Source organism: Prionailurus viverrinus, chromosome C2 (assembly GCF_022837055.1).
Source record: "Prionailurus viverrinus isolate Anna chromosome C2, UM_Priviv_1.0, whole genome shotgun sequence".
Lineage (NCBI taxonomy): Eukaryota > Metazoa > Chordata > Mammalia > Carnivora > Felidae > Prionailurus > Prionailurus viverrinus.
The window spans coordinates 9,442,709-9,462,153 of NC_062569.1; the positions used below are offsets into that span (position 1 = coordinate 9,442,709).

The window sequence follows — 19,445 nt, forward strand, 5'->3', positions numbered from 1 at the left end:
GATATTGTTATGTATTTATCCTTCCATATGCACTGTAGGGTACATTGTCATTTCCTTAAAAAAAATTATTTGGCATTTGATTGGTATTATATGAAATCCATGGATTAATCTGGGGATAAATGACATATCACAACAGCACGTCTATCCATCTGGTGAACTTGGCTGACATGTAATCACTATCCCCGGGTCTTAGTGAACTCTAATGAAACATGACAGACCTGCATTAGCTGTGCTTCAGGCGACATCAGGGGGCCTCCAAGTGGCCTCCACGGCAGAGATCCGCAGAGGCCAGAAGCCTGAGTGAGTCATTTGCAGGCCCAGCACAAGGGGTGACAAGAATAATGGGGTGGATCTGGGGAAAATGTAAACCCTCAGATTTAGCGGGGAAAAGGGCAGAACTCCAGGCAGGCAGGCCTGGTGTGGACTCAGGCTGGGTGTGAGCGGACTGAGGAAGCCAAGTGTAAGCAGGCGAGAACGTTGCTGCCGTGTGAGTAGTATCACCCACGCTTTCTGTGTGTGTTTTCTTTTCTTAATTCATTGCGCCTTGTATTATCGTAGTTTCGCCTTTCGTATTGTTTTGTAGGCTGGGCTTTTCTTTCTTTACCCAGTCTGAGAGTCTTCTCTTTCCGAAGGAGGATTAAACCCTTTGGCACTTCCTATGACCACTGATTACATATTGGCCTTATTCCTGTCATGTTTTATATTTGGCTTTATTATGCTTTATCATTGCTGCCCTCTATCAATTTGGATGTGCTGCCCTACTCCGATTTCTCTAGCAATAACCCCCAGCATCTACAAAAAAAAAAAAAATGTCTATTTTTCCATCAAAATCATACATTACCCAGGACAAAACCTTCAGACTTACCTTTTTTTCCTAAAGTTTATTTATTTATTTATTTATTTATTTATTTATTTTGAGAGAGACATAGAGGGCATGAGCGGGGGAGGGACAGAGAGAGGAGAGTGAGAGAATCCCAAGCAGGCCCCGGGCTGTCAGCACAGAGCCCGAACGCGGGGCTCAAGCTTACAAAACCGTGAGATCATGACCTGAGCAGAAACCAAGAGTTGGATGCTTAACCAACTGAGCCACCCGGAGAACCCTATCTCCTTCTTCTTTTTTTTTTTTTTTTAAGCATTCTTCAGTTGGTCCGGATAGCCTTGCTGATTCTTTTTTATTTATTTTTTAAATTTATTTTTGAGAGAGAGAGAGAGAGTGCGAGTAGGGAAGGGACAGAGGATCTGAAGCGGGCTCTGGGCTGACAGCCGCGAGGCCAATGTGGGGCTCCAACTCACAAACCGTGAGATGGTGACCTGAGCTGAAGTCGGATGCTCAACCAGCTGAGCCACCCAGGCGTCCCAGACTTACCTTCTTTCTAAGTTTTTTTAAAAAATTTATTTTCTCTTTTACTGAACTATAGTTGACCTACAATGTTACATCAGTTTCAGGGGTGCAGCATAAAGATTCAACTTTTCCATACTTTATGCTGTGTTTAGCTCAAGTGTCTGTCACATTACGACACTATTACAGTACCATTGACTCTATTCCCTGTGATGCATCTTACACCCCATGATTTGTTCGTTCCATAACTGGAAGCCTGTGCCTGCCTCCCCTTCCCCTTCACCCATTTTGCCCAAGCCCGCATCACCTCTAGACTTCTTTCTCCAACTTCTTCCTGCTCCCATAGCATTCGAGATTTTGTGGCAACTGTACTTTAATTTCAAGGTATTGATTTTACATACATTTAAATAATTTCTTCATAACCGGTGCATTAAACACTCCCATCATATTATTAAATGTTATCCCGACTTCAAATTACACCAGTTTCAATGTTTACCATTATTTTTTAAATAAACTTATTTTAGAATAGTTTTAGAGTCATAGAAAAATTATGAAGATGGCATAAATGCTTCTCATGCCCCATGGTGAATTTTCTCTTAATGTTGTTTCTTTTTTTTGAGAGAGAGAGAGAGAGAGAGAGAGAGAAAATGAGCGGGGGAGGGGCAGAGAGAGGGAGACACAGAATGTGAAGCAGGCTTCAGTCTCTGAGCTGTCAGCACAGAGCCCAATGTGGGGGCTTGAACTCATGAGCCACGGAATGGTGCCCTGAGCTGAAGTTGGATGCTTAACCAAATGAGCCACCCAGGTGCTCCTGAATTTTCTCTTTAAAAACCCTTTACGGCATGTTTGTCACAGATATTAATACATAACTAAGGTCCATGTTTTATTCAGATTTCCTTGGTTTTTGTCAAATGTCCAGGATATCATCCAGGATACCATGTTACATTTAATTGTTGTGTCTCCTTATGCTTCTCTTGGCTATGGTGATTTCTCCGATTTTCCTTGTTTTTGATGACCTTGACAGTTTTTTTTTTTAAAGAAGTTTTACTTTTTTTAATGTTTATTTTTTCTTGAGAAAGAGAGAGAGAGAGTGTGTGTGTGAACAGTATAGAGGCAGAGAAAGAGAATCCTAAGCAGGCTCCATACCCACAGCATGGAGCCTAATGCGGGGCCCTGAACTCGTGACCTGTGAGATCATGACCTGGGCCAAAACCAAGAGTCGGCCGCTTAGCCGATGAAGCCACCCAGGCACCCCGACCTTGACAGTTTTGAAGACTAGGGGTTACGTATTTTTAGAATGTGACTCACTTGAATTTGTCTGATATATTTCTCATGATTCGACTGGGGCTATGGGTTGGGGGAGGAAGCCCACAGAGGCAGAGTGCCCTTCTCATGGCTTCGTATGAAGGGTACATGCCATCAACATGCCTTGTCACTCACTGGTGATGTAAGCCTTGATCACCTGCCAGAGGTGGTGTTTACCAGGTTTCCCCACTGTAGAGTGACTCTTTTTTCCCCTTCTCTACTGAACTCTCTGGAAGGAAGTCACTATATTTAGCCCACACTTCCAGAGTGGGGAGTTATGTTTCACCCCGTTGAGAATGGAGATCTACATACTTCAACTGGAATTCTTCTGTGTGGGAGATTTGTCTCTTCCTCCCCATATATTTATTTATTCAATCGTTTATTTATGTCACTGTGCATTTATGGATATTTATTTTTCACTTTGGGTTATAATCCAAATTACTCAATACCACCTTATTTTTTGGTCAAACTGTTTCAGCTTTGGCTACTGGGAATTCCTTTAGATGACCCCTGGGTTGTGTTGACGTAGCGCATTACTGTGGTTTTTGAACACTTCTTATTTTCTAGCCTTACGAGATGCCCCAGGCACAAAGTCTATTTTATCATTATTGTCTTGTATGTCATCTTTTAGCCTCTTTATTTGCATCCATGTTTGTTTGTTTTCCTAGAGTACATCCTCAAGGAAGATTGGTGTCTTGTTTCGATAAGTAAACATAAATTTGTTAAAATTTTAAGGGTAAATAGGAAAGAAACAGAAACAGGTGGTGAGGCCTTCAGCCCACTGAGGTGGGGAGGAAAAGAATCCATAAAATGTGTTCCATCCAGCAAACTTCGGAAATGGAGGGGGAAGGAGGAAACAAGGACCTCGTCAAGTTTCCTCAAGTTGGGTGTCATTTCTCCCATTTGGCACTGGGATGTGCGACCCTGGAGGTTGTTCTAAATGAGGCTTGAGAATGGAAGCAGACTCCCGCCTGAGTTCTTTTCAGGAGGAAGATCTACCCTTTCTGCAGCTTGTCCAAGACGGTGAGACACGGGAGCTCCCTCGCTCTGCCCTTGCCTGTGTGTTCTTCTCGGCAATAATGTCGTCCCATGTGCGATGGGGTGGCTCTGTGTCCCATCCCATGGGATGACTCAAGTAAAATGAAAGCCGCGAGCACTTCGTTCCTGTTTTTGAGCGTCCTTCTTTGTCACCTCAGCTAACAAATAGGCTTAGTGCCTTTTTTAAAGAGCCCTGTGCTGCTGTGTCATCAATATAATTGGTCCTTGTGGGGTGGGCTCAGGAGGAAGAGAACAAACTGTTTTGCCCACCATAGTCCCTTAGCTAACTGGGCTTCATCTGTGCCAAGGTCTTTTATCCTACATGGGGGTTGTTTCTTACTGGCTTATTTAATCCTAAAGTCTAGCGGGAGAAACAGGAGCCTATTCATATTGGGTCAACTACTTTATATTGCTAAATGTGGCAAATTCAGTAACACTTGCTGAGGCTGAGCTGTGCAAGATTGTTACTTTTGTTTCCTTTCCAGAGCCCTTGCAGGGCAGAAACACTGATCCTGCCTCTTCTCACCTTATCTCCCAGGGTGATGCAATCATAGAGTGTCTAAAGAAGTTTCCAAGAGGTTCTTTGTTTTGCTTTGACAGTTTCCAACATAACCTGTGCTAAGCACAAACAATGACCAGTATGCATCAGAGTCACGGCAGGATAAGCGTCCTAGTTGGGGTTCCCGCCCCCCCACCAAAAAGCCCCCAGAGAGTTCAAGCAATATATTTGGTGATCCCAAGAGACATGGGCAAGAGAGCAGAGAAGTGAGACAGGGAAAGAAAGACGGCCAATGAAGGCTGTTTTATCAAGGAAGAATGACTGGAGCTTCATCACATGGAGGAAGTCTGGGAGCCCACATAAAATGTGCGTTGTCCTAAGGTGCTAGGGATCAGAGACTTCTGGGACCAGGTCCCCCAGAGCTTCCAGGCCACTGTACTGAGGAGGGCAGCCTTCAGTGGTCAGAAGAGGCAGTCTGCAAAGGACGTGCAGGTGCTGGCAGTTGGACACTGGCTGCACTAACCGGTGAGGCCACAGGACATTTGGGCGGAGTACCAAGTGTGTCCCTCACATCACGTTTTCTCAATTAAGTTAATTCAGATGTCATAACACAGTGCAATGGTGATGCCTGTTCCTTGCCTGATGGTGAGCATCTTTCCTCGCTAACAGACCCCGAGTCTCTATAGTCATAGGACCCGGCTGAGCCAATCGTATGACCTCATGCTTCCTGGTGAAGCACAAAGTGAGCTTCACATAAGCTTATAATTTGAACTGATAAAGCAATTTTTTTTATAATTTTCAAAAGGGCACAAAATAAATGAAATGAAAAAACACATTTTGTGTATGTGCCCATTTGTCAGACCCCCTGTGGCAGGAAACGCTAGCTGAGCACCAAAATCTATTCTCCCCTTCTTCCTGGTTGCCCAGCTAGACTACATTTCCCAGCCTCCCCGCAGTGTCGGTGGCATGTAACTAAGACCTGTAGCCAGTGAAATTTGAGTGGTGGTGATACATGTGTTCCTGCCAGGCCTGGCTCATGGGACCTCCCCTACAGGCACCTCCATGCTCTTTCCCCGAGCCCTTCACTGAGTTGTTGGTCATGCCCAGGATGACCCAAGATGGCAGAGCCACAGTTGGCCCATTCAGTCCACAATCAGTCCTTTATGTGGAACAGAGCTCCTCTACCAATCTGGAATTACTCTAGATTGTTACTTGAGCAAAACACAAACCATTGTGTTGGACCATTACATTTTACGTTTACTTATTACATCAGTTTAGCCCACTCTAATACACTCCCTGATGTCCCCCCTTGGACCTCCATGGGCCCTGGAGGAAGAATCCATGCTCAGTGGAAAATAAAGCAAAACATGAACATACACCACTAGGAAACAGGCCGCTAGGAGAATATTGGCCACACATAAAACATTATGCACCAGAAACTCTTCAAAGCATATGAATTTGAAAAGAGGTAGATGGGAGTAAGTAAAGAATTAAAATAGCAGAGGTAGTTTTGTATCAGGATAAACAGAGAATGAGACTCTTTAGTTTGGAAAGAGAATAGATGAGCTCAAAGTCCATGCAAGCCTGAGGTTTAGCTGGTTGGAGTCAACAGAGTCAACCAATGAAGTGTGGAATCATAGGACTTGGAGATAAGAAGTCATTTTGTGACAATATTAACTGATATGAACAAATATACCATAATCAGAAAGTAATATAGGACACTCACTAACTTGAGAATAATACTGTAGATCTTTTTAAAAAATTTTTAATGTTTATTTATTTTTGAGAGAGAGAGAGAGAGAAAGAGAGAGAGAGGGAGGGAGAGAGAGAGAGAGAGAGAGAGAGAGAGAGAGAGACTGTGGGTGGGGGAGAGGCAGAGAGAGAGGGAGACAGAATTCCAAGCAGGGTCTAGGCTCTGAGGTGTCAACACAGAGCCCAATGCGGGGCTCTAAATCACGGACGGAAAGATTATGACCTGAGCCAAAGTCAGACACCCAACTGAATGAGCCACCCACGTGGCCCAATACTGTAGATCCTGAAAACAAATAGGATCTAGTAGGGTTTTGATAGACGGTTGCTTCATAATGGGTTGTGGAAGAGAAGTTAAGGATAGTCAGAACATATTCTCAAGATCTTTTAACACTGATATAAAAAACCGAAAATGGCTACATTCTCCACCCCACAACAAAGCAATAAAATGAGAATCCTTGAGTGCATTCTGGGTCAGATGGTTCTTTGGTTAGATTCTGAAAGATTGATCATCCGACAAATAATTACTATGTTCTGGACATTGTGCTGAGATTACATGTTGGAATAAAACTACCTATATTAAAATGTGCTACATAAGAAAAAGTAGAGGAGGGCCAGGGGAATTGGGGTGCCTGAGGGAAAGACGTGGCAATATTGAATGAGATGGTCCCAGGAGGCGTCGCTGGGAAGATGAAGGGAAGGGCCGTGTGGAGGAAGGGAATTCTGGGCGAAGGGAACAGTGATGAGTTGAGAATGTCCTTGGATGTTCAAGCAATGGTGAGGAGATTCATTGTGTCCGGGCAGTGAAATGAGTGAGTTGGAAAGAAGAGAAAAATGAGGTGGACCCTTATTTTCTGGGGGAAGTCAGCACTTTTAAGAGAGGAGGACCATGAAATGAGTCACATTTTACAGGGACATTGGCTCTTGTGCTGACATCGGACTGTGGGGAAGGGAGAGGAACAAGGCAGCGAGCAAGGAGTTAGGAGGGATCCAGGGGAGATGGCGGTGGTTTGGAGTAGGTTGGAAGCAAGGAAGGTGGTGAGAAGTAGTTTCTGGATTCTATTTTGAAGGTAGAACCGACACACTTCCTGATAGGTTGGGAACCAAGAGAAGTTAAAAATGATCACTCTGGTTTGTGGTCTGAGCAACCGAAATCTCTTAAGACTGGAAAGGTAGCACCTGGGGCAGGACCAGTAGTTCAGGTTAGTACATCACAAGGATGCTTGTTAGACATCCAGAGGGCAATGCCAACTAGGAAGTTTGTCTACATGAGTGTGGGGTTCAGGAGGGAGAGTCAGAGCTGGAATTGTGAAGTTGCGAGCTATCCATGCATAGGTGGTGTTTAGAGCCTCGGAACTGACACCAGATGCCGTACGGAAGTTAGTGGTATTAATCCATTTTTTGTTCTTACTTCCAAGGACCCCATGATCAACTGGTCGGTGTGATACACATAAGGCTACATGTCTTGATCCTCGGAGTCCTTTCCCATCCCAATCCTAACCAAGATGGAGGATGATTCTCCTTTACTTTGTAGGAGGATGAAAACAAAGTGTTCAGTCAGTCATATGGGGCTAGAAGCCTGGATTGATTCCGATTTTGTCAATAGTGTATGACGTTGGGTAAGTTAATTAACTTCTCTGAGGCTCCATTTTCTGATTTCATTTTTTTAAAGTTTATTTATCTATTTTGAGAGAGAAAGAAAGCACGAGTAGGGGAGGGACAGAGAGAGAGGAAGAGAGAGAGAATTCCAAGCAGTCTCTGTGCTGTCAGCGCAGAGCCTGATGCGGGGCTCGAATCCACAAACCATGAGATCATGACCTGAGCTGAAGTTGGATGCTTAACTGACTGAGCCACCCAGGTGCCTCTCTCATCTCATTGTTTTTTGGGAGTTTCTTTGTTTGCTTTTTAAATTTATTTTAGAGAAAAAGAATGTGAGTGTGGCAGAGGGGCAGAGGAAGAGAGAGAGAGAATCTTAAGCAGGCTCCACACTCAGCGCAGAGCCTTTATTGGGGCTGAATCCCACAATCCTGAGGTTATGACTTGAGCTGAAATCAAGAGTTAGATCCTCAACCAACTGAGCCACCAGGTGCCCCTCATTCCTTTTTTAAAAAGTTTATTTATTTAATATTAAATATATTTTATTGTCAAGCTGCTTTCCATACAACACCCAGTGCTCATCCCAACAGGTGCCCTCCTCAATGCCTATCACCCACTTTCCCCTCCCCCCCACCCCCATCAACCCTCAGTTTGTTCTCAGTATTTAAGAGTCTCTTATGGTTTCCCTCCTTCCCTCTCTGTAACTTCCCCGCTCCCCCCCCCCCCCAGTCTTCTGTTAAGTTTCTCAGGATCCACATATGAGTGAAAACATATGGTATCTGTCTTTCTCTGTATGACTTATTTCACTTAGCATAACACTCTCCAGTTCCATCCACCATGCTACAAAAGGCCAGATTTCATTCTTTCTCATTGCCAAGTAGTATTCCATTGTATATATAAACCGCATCTTTATCCATTTGTCAGTTGATGGACATTTAGGTTCTTTCCATAATTTGGCTATTATTGAAAGTGCTGCCATAAACATTGGGGTACAAGTGCCTCTATGCATGAGCACTCCTGTATCCCTTGGGTAAATTCCTAGCAGTGCCATTTCTGGGTCATAGGGTAGATATATCTTTAATAAAAAAAAAATGTTTATTTATTTATTTTGAGACAGAGAAAGAGAGTGAGCAGGGTAAGGGGCCAAGGGAGAGAATCCCAAGCAGGCCCCGCACTGTCAGCACATAGCCCAACTTGGGGCTCGATCCCAGGAACCATGAGATAATGACTTGAGGGAAAAATCAAAAATTGGACCATTAATCAACTGAGCCACCCAGGTGGCTCAGTCCTAAACTGCAGATGATAATGGCTATCACAAAGAGTTGCTGTGAAAAATCAATGAATTGATGCGATTCAAGTACTTAGTACAGGGCTTGGTGCACATATGTACTTAATAAATGTTAGATTAAAACACCGAGCTAAGACATTCAGTGAATGGGGATATAACGATTGGACTTCTGCTCTTGCTGTGGAATGGCGGCAGGTTCAAGTTCTTTTCTTGGAGGATGTGTGTGTGGGAGGTGAGTAGGTGACTAGGTGAGGGGTCCCTGATCATTTGGGGTGCTCTCAGGCTGAGCTGATGCTTTATAGTTTCCCACATATTTATGAAATGAGTGGAAAACACTCTCCCTTCTTTTTTTCACATAGTAACTGAAATAGTTACTAGAAATGATTGCTTTTAATTAACCTTCGGTGGGCGCCTGGGTGGCGCAGTCGGCTAAGCGTCCGACTTCAGCTCAGGTCACAATCTCGCGGTCCATGATTTCGAGCCCGGCGTCGGGCTCTGTGCTGATGGCTCAGAGCCTGGAGCCTGTTTCCGATTCTGTGTTTCCCTCTCTCTCTGCCCCTCCCCCGTTCATGCTCTGTCTCTCTCTGTCCCAAATAAATAAATAAACGTTGAAAATAAATAAATAAATAAATAAATAAATAAATAAAAAATAATTAACCTTCGGTTTTGTGACCCTTTGCTACATGCTCCCAGTTGAATTTTGGGAACCCACTTACATCACAGTGGGATTGTGCTGGTGTTACTGGTATCTGGTGTTACTGGTAACAGTGGTGGTGGTAGAGGTTGAGGCTGTGGGTGAGCCCCCCAGCTGGCCCCGAAATGGTCTAGGTTTCCTCCACCTGGCACGGGCCCGTGGTCTGGCTCTTTCCTGAAACCCCACCACGGTGCCAGTTACTGAACGTCTTTCTCACTTCTGTGTCCTCGTCTGATGCTGCCCCCTGCCCTTTGCAAGATTGGTTCCTATTCCTCCTCTGGGTCACCTCCTTAGATAGATCCTCCCTGACCGATCAATCTATCATAAAGCCTCCTATCATTCTACTTCTCGTGCCTTTTCTTCTAACCTGCGTCACAAACTAACTGAATGTGCAGGTGTATCATGTTATCTGACTCTTCTGGACCTGAAGGTCCGTAAGGCCAAGACTTTACCTTTTTTGTTCACTATCCAATACCTGGGGCACGCACACGCATGCGTGCACACACACAAACACACACACACACACACACACACACACACACACAATGTTGAAAATACCCACCCTCAAGTTCTTCTCTAAAACTGCTTTTGAGGAGAACCCAAGCCAACAAAGCTAGCATTTTAATTCTTTTGTCAGGTCATTTTCTGTATTTCCATCTTGGGTCCCCGGCTGTATTTTGGGTTTCTAAAGGGCAGGCATCAGGTATTCTTTTTTGTATTTTCCCACAGGGCCTGGCAAATATCAGCGTAGATATGCTGATTTTGATTTGATTTGACAGAAGAAAAGAATACAGTGGCTTTTTGCACCCCAAGGGAGGCCAGAATCACTTGTGGTGTAGAGACCTCTGCCTAATGCTAGATAAGGCTGGGACCTGCCAGGGCAATTAGTATTTTCTCTTCCGTATACTCATCCAGCCTCTCTCCCAGGTCCCTGTACCCTTGACTTCCAGAAGCAGCAGGTCACAAGCTGCTGAAGTAGCACAGGGCCCACAGCTGGGGGCTCAGTCAAGCAGCCCTGCCTGCCACCTGCTCCCTCCAGGCTGGAAGTGACAGAGGGAAACCAGCCCGGCCTCCTCAGGGGTGGGATGCCCATGTCTGTCATCTGGTGCTGGAAACAGGATGTCAGGACCCTATGCCCACAAGGCCAGAGTCAGGGACTCAAAATGAATGAACGGATGACTTTAAAATTTGGCACCCCGCTTGACTGAATCTCATGGATATAGAGAGTGACAGGCAGCTGGTAAAGGTGCAAAGAGCATTGGACATAGTCGGCAGGCAAGGGTTGTAGTTATGGGTCTACCACTAATTTGATGCTCCTCTGGTCATGTACCACTTTTCTGCCCACAGTTTCCTGAAAATGAGAAGGTTGGACCAGATGATCTCAAAGATTCCCCAGCTCTAGTGTTCTTAAGTTACAGAACTGGAAGGAACCTGATCCATCATTTATACTTCAAATAGTCTTTTTTTTTTTTCCTTAAAAAAACCTCACTGTTGGTAACAGCCCTACGTCTACTCTAAACCCGCAAGGAGACAGTGCCAGTACATTTGCTCTTACATATTCCCAGGCAGCTTTGTTTATCGATGAACCAACCTGACAGATACGTGGTCATTTCTTTTGTAACTGAAATTTTTATTGCGATCATTGTAGAATCACATTTAGTCGTAAGAAATAATACACTTCACCCAGTTTCCCCAATGATCACGTTTTGGAAAACCTTAATATGTTATTACAACTAGGATATTGACAAGGATATAATCCACCTACCTTATTCAGAGTTCCCCAGTTTTACTTGTACTTATTTAAGCGTGTATAAGTTCTACATAAATTGGATCACCGGTTCTAAAACCACAAAGAAGGATCTCTTGTGTTGCCCTCCTACATACCTTGCCTTCTTCCTGGCCCACCTCATCCCCTATTTGGTTTCTCAAAAATCTTTTTATTTGGAAATATTTCAAATGTGCAGAAGTGCTTTAGTACACTCTGTACCCAGATTCACTGATTGTTAATATTTTCCCCCATTTACTCTACCATTTTTCCTATCAACGTGTTTTTTTCTGAATCACTTGAAGGTTAAATTGCACACATCATGTCTGCACAACACTTCAGCGTGTATTTCTTTTAATTTTTTTTTTTCATGTTTATTTATTTTTGAAGGAGACAGAGACAGAGTGTGAGCATGGGAGGGGGGCAGAGAGAGAAGGAGACACAGAATCCAAAGCGGATCCAGGCTCTGAGCTGTCAGCACAGAGCCAGACGCGGGGCTCGAACCGGTAAACCACGGGATCATGACCTAAGCCCAAGTCAGAGGCCCACCCGACTGAGCCACCCAGGTGCCCCCTCAGTGTGTATTTCTAAGAAGAGGGATATTCTTCTGCAGGACCATAGGACAAATTATCAACAGCAGCAAATTTAACATTGATCCAATACTTTAATCTACTATCAGGATTCCAACTTTGTCCATTGAAATATCCTTTATAGCGTTTCCTTTCCTTACACATTACATTAAGGATCACATTAAGCTGTCACGACTTTTTAGCAACCTTAAATCTGGAACATTTCCAAGCCTTCTTTTGTCTTTTACGATGTTGACATGTTTGAAGAATACAGCCCCTACCTGCCCTTTTTAATAGATGTTCCTCATTTGGGGTTGGTCTAAGGTAGCATCATCAGATTCAGGTTGTTGGTTCTCCCTGGAATACCGCACAGGTGATGTATGAGGACATGATGAGGACATGATCTCCGTCTGCTCTCATTGGTGATGTTAATTTTGACCACCTGGTGAAGGAAGATGTTGTCCACCTGCTCCTTTGTGAATATTTCCCCCTTGCTGTTATAAGCCTCAACCATCTGTATGGAGAGACCTGTTAAGCCAAGGAAATATCTGTTCCCCAGTAAAATCCGCTCTACCGTTAGCATCCATTGATGATTCTTGCCTGATCCAGTCTTTACCGCACCCTTCAAATCCTCTACGAGTATTTGAAACCAGGTTTTCTATGCTTCAGCTTCCTTGCGTCTTTGGTTCTGGTCAGAATCCTCTCCGTGTCTTCCCAATGTCCTCTACGACCTTTGGGCAAAGGTCGTAGTAGACTCAGCGGTCTCAACTGGAAATGAGCTAATGTGGGTTGTTCCGCGTTAAACTGTCCACCAGCGATTTGCACAATACAGTGGCTTGTGAACACTTCCTGTATCCTTTTCGGATTCCGCCCGCCACCCCCGCCGCCCCCCTGCTTCGGTGGCATTTTGTTCAGACTGCCATCAACAACTCCCGTGCCCCGGTCCCCTGGCGCTGCCCTCCCCCTGTTGAAGCCTCAGGGTTGCTTCCCTAGGAGACTGCCCGACCTGCAGGAACGCCACGCCTGGACTTCCATTGCTTTGGTGGCAAACTGCACGCGCGAGTCCCGTGCTCCCCTTAGATTGACCCTAGACGGACAATAAGCGCGCAAGTGATAGAAAAAGCGCGCGGGGAAGGGTAGGATAGCTTTTCCCCACCCAGGTATTCCGCTGGGTACCTCTCCGAGCCCAGCCGCAAAGGGCAAGGTGCAGGGCAGGCCTAGGGCCGCGGCTGCAGGGCAAAGGGGCGCGGCTGGCGGCAGCCGGAGCGCCATCCCCCGGGCGAGCATCCTGGAGGGCGGCCCGCAGGTGGCGGCGCGGGCCGGCGGGCGGGGCGGTGGAAGGGGAGGGCTCGGCGCGCGTCCGGCGGTGACGGCAGCGCGGAGGGGAGGTGCGAACCGCCCGCCCGCCCGCTCGGGAGCCATGGCGAGAGGCCGCGCCGCGGCGCCCGCATCAGTGCCCGCGTCCGCAGCAGCGCCCCCGCCCGCCGCCCCGGGGCCCACCCCGCCGCCGTCCCCGCGCGCCCCGAGCCCGTGACGCCCGCGCGCCGCGAGCCAGGCGCCCCCCCCCACCCCCCGGAGAGGGGCTGCGCGCGGGAGGGAGCGCGGGGCAGCCGAGCACCCCGACGACCCCCGCGTCCCGGAATCCCGGACCCCGAGCCCGCGAGCGCCAAGTCGGCGGCGGGCAGCAGGGGGAGGGGGCGCCGAAGCCGAGCCCCGCCGCGTGCACCCCGGTGCCGCCCGGCCGGCTGCTGCGGAGGGAACCGGAGCCGCCGGGCGGCGGGGGGCCCGGCCGGGGACAACGGGGAGGAGGAGGCGGCCGGCAGAGCCGAGCGCTCGGGTAGCCCCGCGCGGGAGGCCCCCGGGACCGCGCCGGCTACGGGGCCGCGCTCCGAGCGCAGCTCGCAGGTAAGACCCGGGTCCGCGCGTCCAGCTGGGGTGGGGGCGGGGGGGAGGAGGGACACTGGTGTTCGGGGAGTGTGGGCCCGTGCTGCGGTGGCGGGAGAGGGTGGGCTCCGGGGCCCTGAGGGGCAGTACCCCTCTGGCATTGACCACACCTGAGGGAGGCCTTCGTGGGGCCCAAAAAGGTGCCCACAGGGCATGGTGACGGTCACACCGCGTGGCCTGGATTCCGCGCTCCGGCACTCTTGAGATGACAGTGAGGCGACCTTCAGAGAGCCCCGAGCTGAGCCGGGCCAGAGCGCGAGCAGCACCCCGGTCCCCACTCAGCCGCAAAACTAATGTAAATTACATCTTCTGAGTGGGTCCGGGACCGGACGGGTGGCTTTTAGGACCCTTCCTTTCCATTCTGAGAGTTAACAAGTTCACTTCTGTCACTGTTTGGACATGAGTTTTTAAATCCTTTTTGAATCTACCAGGGCAGCGTCTTGCAGGTAAAAACAAACGTAACGAAATGTAGTTTTTTTTTCTTTTGTGGAGTTGTGTTTAGGGAAGCACAAGTGAAAAGCCCAGCTGCTCCTAGGGCTGGCGCTGGTTGCGCACTCCCAGTTCAGCCCGCGTTTTAAACCCTTCCCTGTACTTGCTCAGAAACACATCAGCGTTCACTTTGAGCACTTCCGAAGTACGAGTGTTTAGGCCTCTGATTTTTTTTTTTAAGTTGCTTTCTGATATTCTCCACCAGAACTTAATTGCTTCAAACAAATGTGTGAACATCGTCAGTGTTGTCTGCAAGTCTGTAGGCAGAATGAGTCCCCTTTCCTGGAGCATCGTTTGTTTATCTGTGGCAGGGAGTGACAGACTGGGTCCTTTTCAGTTTCCAATTACAAGACCAGCTGAGACTGAGCCTTGCTCAGCTCTGAGCACTCTGCGCAGGGGAGGGTCTCCCCAGTTCCAGTGGAGGATGATAGGCAAGCCGTCTTGCTGGCAATTTGAGTTGGACCTGGAGTGACAGCATCTCTCTCTCTCTCTCTCTCTCTCTCTCTCTCTCTCTCTCAGTTCGGAAAGTGTGCCCTTTGATCTCTGACCACAGCTTTATCACAGAGGTGCCCAGACAAGCGTAGGCTGAGCCGCCTGGAGAGCTGAGCAGGGCTCAGGGGTAATGAGCTGGGTTAGAAAGCCCATGTCCGTGTGCAGCAGGTTTGACAAGAGTTGGGTCTCACCTTGGCCCCAGTGTGAGCTGGTTCCTGTTTGACTCCCCAGGGGCCTGTGAGATTTGGTTACCCTAGCTCTTCCTGGAGGGTGTCTCTACCCTGGCTGTGTGGCTGGTGCTCCTAAAAAGACCAGGCCTTTGAATGGGAAACCTGGACTCAAATTCCAGCCCCTCTCTCTTTACTGGCTTTGTGACCTTGGGCCCTGATTTAACCTCTCTGACCCGGCTTTCCCCCCTCTCTGGGGTTGCCTGCCTCCCCGGAACAAACATGCATTGGATTGTTCCAGGGATTACAGAGTGTTTTCAATGAAAGTGTTTGTAAAAGTTTGACTACACGACATGGGAGGTTTTCAGGTCTCCTTGCAACATGATTAGGGATGTGACTGGTAACCCTTTTCAGCACTAACAGGGATAATAAAGCAGATATTACAATACTAATTATCATCTTTCTTATGGGTTTACCGGGAAGGTCAAATCAGATCATTGAAAAGGGCTCTGAAACTAGAGCAATATTTCTATTGCAAGGAGTTCCTAAGCCATCAGTTTCCAAACCAACAGCACCTATGTCTCCATCTGATGTGGACTCTCTTTTAGTCGTTGCTTTCTGAGCCCCTGCCTCTGACCTTGCACACAGAAGGTCTCTAATTGTTAGGTGACTTTTTTTTTTCCCTATTAAAGTTTTATTTATTTTTGAGAGAGAGCGTGAGCGGGGGAGGGACAGAGAGGGAGACACAGAATCTGAAACAGGCTCCAGGTTCTGAGCTGTCAGCACAGAGCCTGACACGGGGCTCAGACTCAGGAACTGTGAGCTTGTGGCCTGAGCCGAAGTCGGACACTTAAGCAACTGAGCCACACAGGCGCCCTGTTAGGTGACTCTTGAGTTGACCATCTCATGTATGTTCTTAGATGTTATTTTATGGTCTTGAGAGAGTGTCTTTTGTCTACAGACACACTGCTGAATGGGGCTTCTGGTTCCTCCCCACATTGTTTTCCTTCTTTTGAACAAGTATTACCTATTCTGAACAAGTATTACCTATTCTGACTTGCCTTCTTATTAGGTGTATCCAAATGGAGGCCATCTGCCGTGTTGAAAAATTCAAAGTTTTAGTGGAGAGACAGTAACTAATAGCATACGTGTAAATCTGGATGCCTCCAAGCTATGTATAATACCAATGATGTGCAGCTGCTTAAAGAGATGCTTTGGCATGTGTTTTATGAAGGGACATGTGGCTTTATTATTCATTGAGAAGCTCATTTAATTACATGTTTGTTAGTAGTGCACCCGAGGCAGAAGAGGGTGGAACACAGGTGGAAGGTGAGCTCTTGACATCCTTGTTTGGGCTTCTGGTCCTGCATTTGAGGAACGGCTGCTCCCAGCCTCACCTGGTTAGTGGGAAGAGGGCTGTAACTCTCTTTGAAGACTAACAAATAGCAGTGACTTTTTATTTCTTTATTTTGAGAGAGAGAGAGGGAAAGAGAATCCCAAGCAGGCTTTGCACCATCAGTGGAGAGCCCGACGCGGTGCTCGAACCCACAGACTGCCAGATCATAACCCGAGCTGAAATCAAGAGTTGGACGCTTAACCGGCTGAGCCACCCAGGCGCCCCGTGGCAGTGACTTCTAGTGACCACTCACAAGCCTTGGGAATCTTTTGGCCTCAGTGTCTCAAGCTGTGAAATGAGTTATATCGATATTTCTGAAGCTTGCCCCGTAACCTTCAGGGCAAAGAACTCTGGAAAGAGGGATATGGGAGGTGCAGCCCGAGGTTTCTGGCACATTTCAGTGAATTTTTCAATGTGAGTTCAGTGATTCCTTTAATGGAGAATAGGATGCAGGATTCATCTGTTTTAATGTAAAAGATGCTTTAAATTGCTGCCTTGAGTCAAAAAGTACTTGAGGACGATGCACTTTTTCTCCCCCGAGGCTCTGGGGGGCTTCCCTGTGGCATGTGTACCCCAGTTTGAGAATCTTGGAGCTGGATTATTTCTAGTGGCTTTGCTAGTTCCGGGCTTTATGATATGCTAGGACTGTTAAAAGCAGAAGGTAATCTCCTCCCCAGAGGACGTGGATTTTATAGTAATAGCTGAAAAGGATGCTCTAGTATTGAAGGGAGGTAGGTGTATTATTGACTTAACCACCAGAGTATAAATTATCTGGATTTGAATGTTAAGGAAGACCATACTCTGGGTTACACGGGACTTTGACATCTTTTTTTTCTCTCCCCAAAATTTGTTGAAGATAACTGAACCTGTGGATCAAGTGATTTGACTTTTTCTGAAAAGTATTCCTTGTATCATACCATTCAGAACACTTCATTCTTTACTGCACTCCTCATTAATGATTAGACTTAGTTACTAGACAGTGAGATTGTCTTTTTTTAAGTTTATTTGTTTATTTTGAGAGACAGTGTGCATGGGAGGGGGAGAGAGGCAGAGACGGAGAGAAAATCTCAAGCAGGCTCTGCGCTGATGTGGGGCTCTATCTCACAAACCATGAGATCATGACCTAAGCTGAAATCAAGAGTCAGACACTTAACCGACTGAGCCACCCAGGCACCCTGATAGTGAGATTATTATGATTAAAAGCTGCTGTCTCCTGGATTACGTTCACAGAGATTAGCTATTGGCAGGTCCTACATTGGCTTCCGTAGATGCAGGTTTGTATATGTCACTTAAAATGGGTATTGATTAGAACCAGGGTCAGGATTTTGATTTTCCTTTTCTAGGTTTGGGGAGGAAAAAGCATCTATGCACATGGAGAACCCTGGGATTTTCAAAGGTCTCTGTCACTTCTTCTGGTTGTTTTGGTAAAATCAGAAAGTCCTTCCAGGCAGTTCTTTAACATCAAGAGCCCATGCTGCAGGCCTGTGGTTTTATGATAGGAGCATTCTGCGAGCTCTCACTATTTAAGTTTTGCAAAAAGTTGAGAAGGTGTGATCTAGTATAGACTTGCCTCCTTTTATTATGCTCCTTATCAAATAATTTCCAGTTGGGGATGTGGTCAAACAACAATAGTCTCCCTAGAGTGTTACAGTAGGTTTGGGTTCACTTATGTTATTGAATCATGAATTCGAACCCGAGGAAGCAGGTGAGCAATGAGGGCAGTCGTAGTTCAATCCTTGAAGTTGTCGGAAGACCTTTGGGAAACTTTTCCTGGGAGAGTGTAGGGAAAGAATTTCATTGAGACTCTTTATGCCTAAGGGGACCGAGAGTCCAGATTTATGGTGGGACCACTGGGCCGTGGCCTGGGTGGAGGAGGGCGATGTCCAAGAGAGGGGGATCCTGACTGTTGCCGGTCGTGCGTCTCCTTTGGTCCCCGCTGTCCTGGCCCCAGCTGGTTGCAGAAGCATAAGGCGTCACGACGCAGCCCATGGCAGGTGGGCCTCCAGTGCCAACCAGCATCACCTGGGCGCCCTGCACACCTACAGAGACCCACACGCAGCCCCAGACCTGCTAAATCTGAATCTGCATTTTATTTATCTATTTACAATTTTTTTAATGTTTATTTATTTTTGACAGAGAGAGAGAGAGAAAGAGAAACAGAGCATGAGTGGGGGAGGGGCAGAGAAAGAGACGCAGAATCTGAAGCAGGCTCCAGGCTCCAGGTTCCAGGCTCTAGGCTCCAGGCTCAGATCTGTCAGCGCAGAGCCGGCCGCAGGCCCGAACTCACGCGAGATCACGCGAGATCATGACCTGAGCCGCGGTTGGACGCTTAACCGACTGAGCCACGCAGGCGCCCCTGAATCTGCATTTTAAACCCATCTCTGGGTGGTACTGATGCTCAGAGACCTCTTTCCCTTTTCGGGGTTCCCCAGAATGTTCTTCCCCCAGGCACAAGGCCAGACTTGGCATATGTTGGGAAGAACAAGAGGCCAGCACATCAAGTCCCCTGCGCACTGAGGGGCGCTGGGGCTCAGAGCTGGGTTCAACCTCTTGCCCGCCCCTGAAAGGACAGGGGTGGGGGCTTCTCAGAAGAGATCACCGAGCCTGTTCCCTCCCCAGCGCCCACCTCTTCCCTTCAGCTGCGGGCAGTGACGTGTAAAATGGGAAGACCCAGGCAGGGAAGGGACACACGGTCGCCTCTCCATCAGCAGTGAGAAGCAGTCCAAAACGTGGCCATTTACCCCCCTTCCTGCTGCAGCACACGCCTGAAACGTGGGGTGATGTTTCGAGTTCTGAAAAATGTGCCAGAGCAGCAGTTCTCCCTAAGTGCTAGCCGTGTAGTTGGGAGAGTCTACCAGACGCTCACCTCCTCTTTGTTGTGCCAGGTCCCCGGACATTACTAGACAGGGTGGCGGAGTGGAAGCCAGACAGAAGGTGGGTGGGTCTGACCCCAGCCTATAGGTAACCTTCCTCGCCCTCTCTTCTCCCTTCCCGCTTTCCGAGCAGGACAGAGTTCTCGGCCTAGGGTGCCTCTTCCCTGACCTCATGTAGGGATGGGCGCAGGGAAAGCGCCTTTGCAGAAGTCTTCTTTTCTTGCCCCAGACCCCAGTCTGAG

At 47.6% G+C, this 19,445-nt stretch overlaps 1 protein-coding gene across 1 annotated transcript in view; it reads left to right on the forward strand.

Annotated features, from left to right (window-relative positions):
* The first annotated feature begins 202 nt into the window (after positions 1-202).
* The window catches only part of LOC125175121 (translation initiation factor IF-2-like), an 84,552-nt gene continuing 65,309 nt past the window's right edge, over positions 203-19,445 (forward strand). Inside the window, exons 1-2 of the mRNA XM_047875430.1 lie at positions 203-300; positions 13,078-13,747. Coding sequence (XP_047731386.1) covers positions 203-300; positions 13,078-13,747 — 768 coding nt within the window. The remainder of the gene's footprint in view (positions 301-13,077; positions 13,748-19,445) is intronic.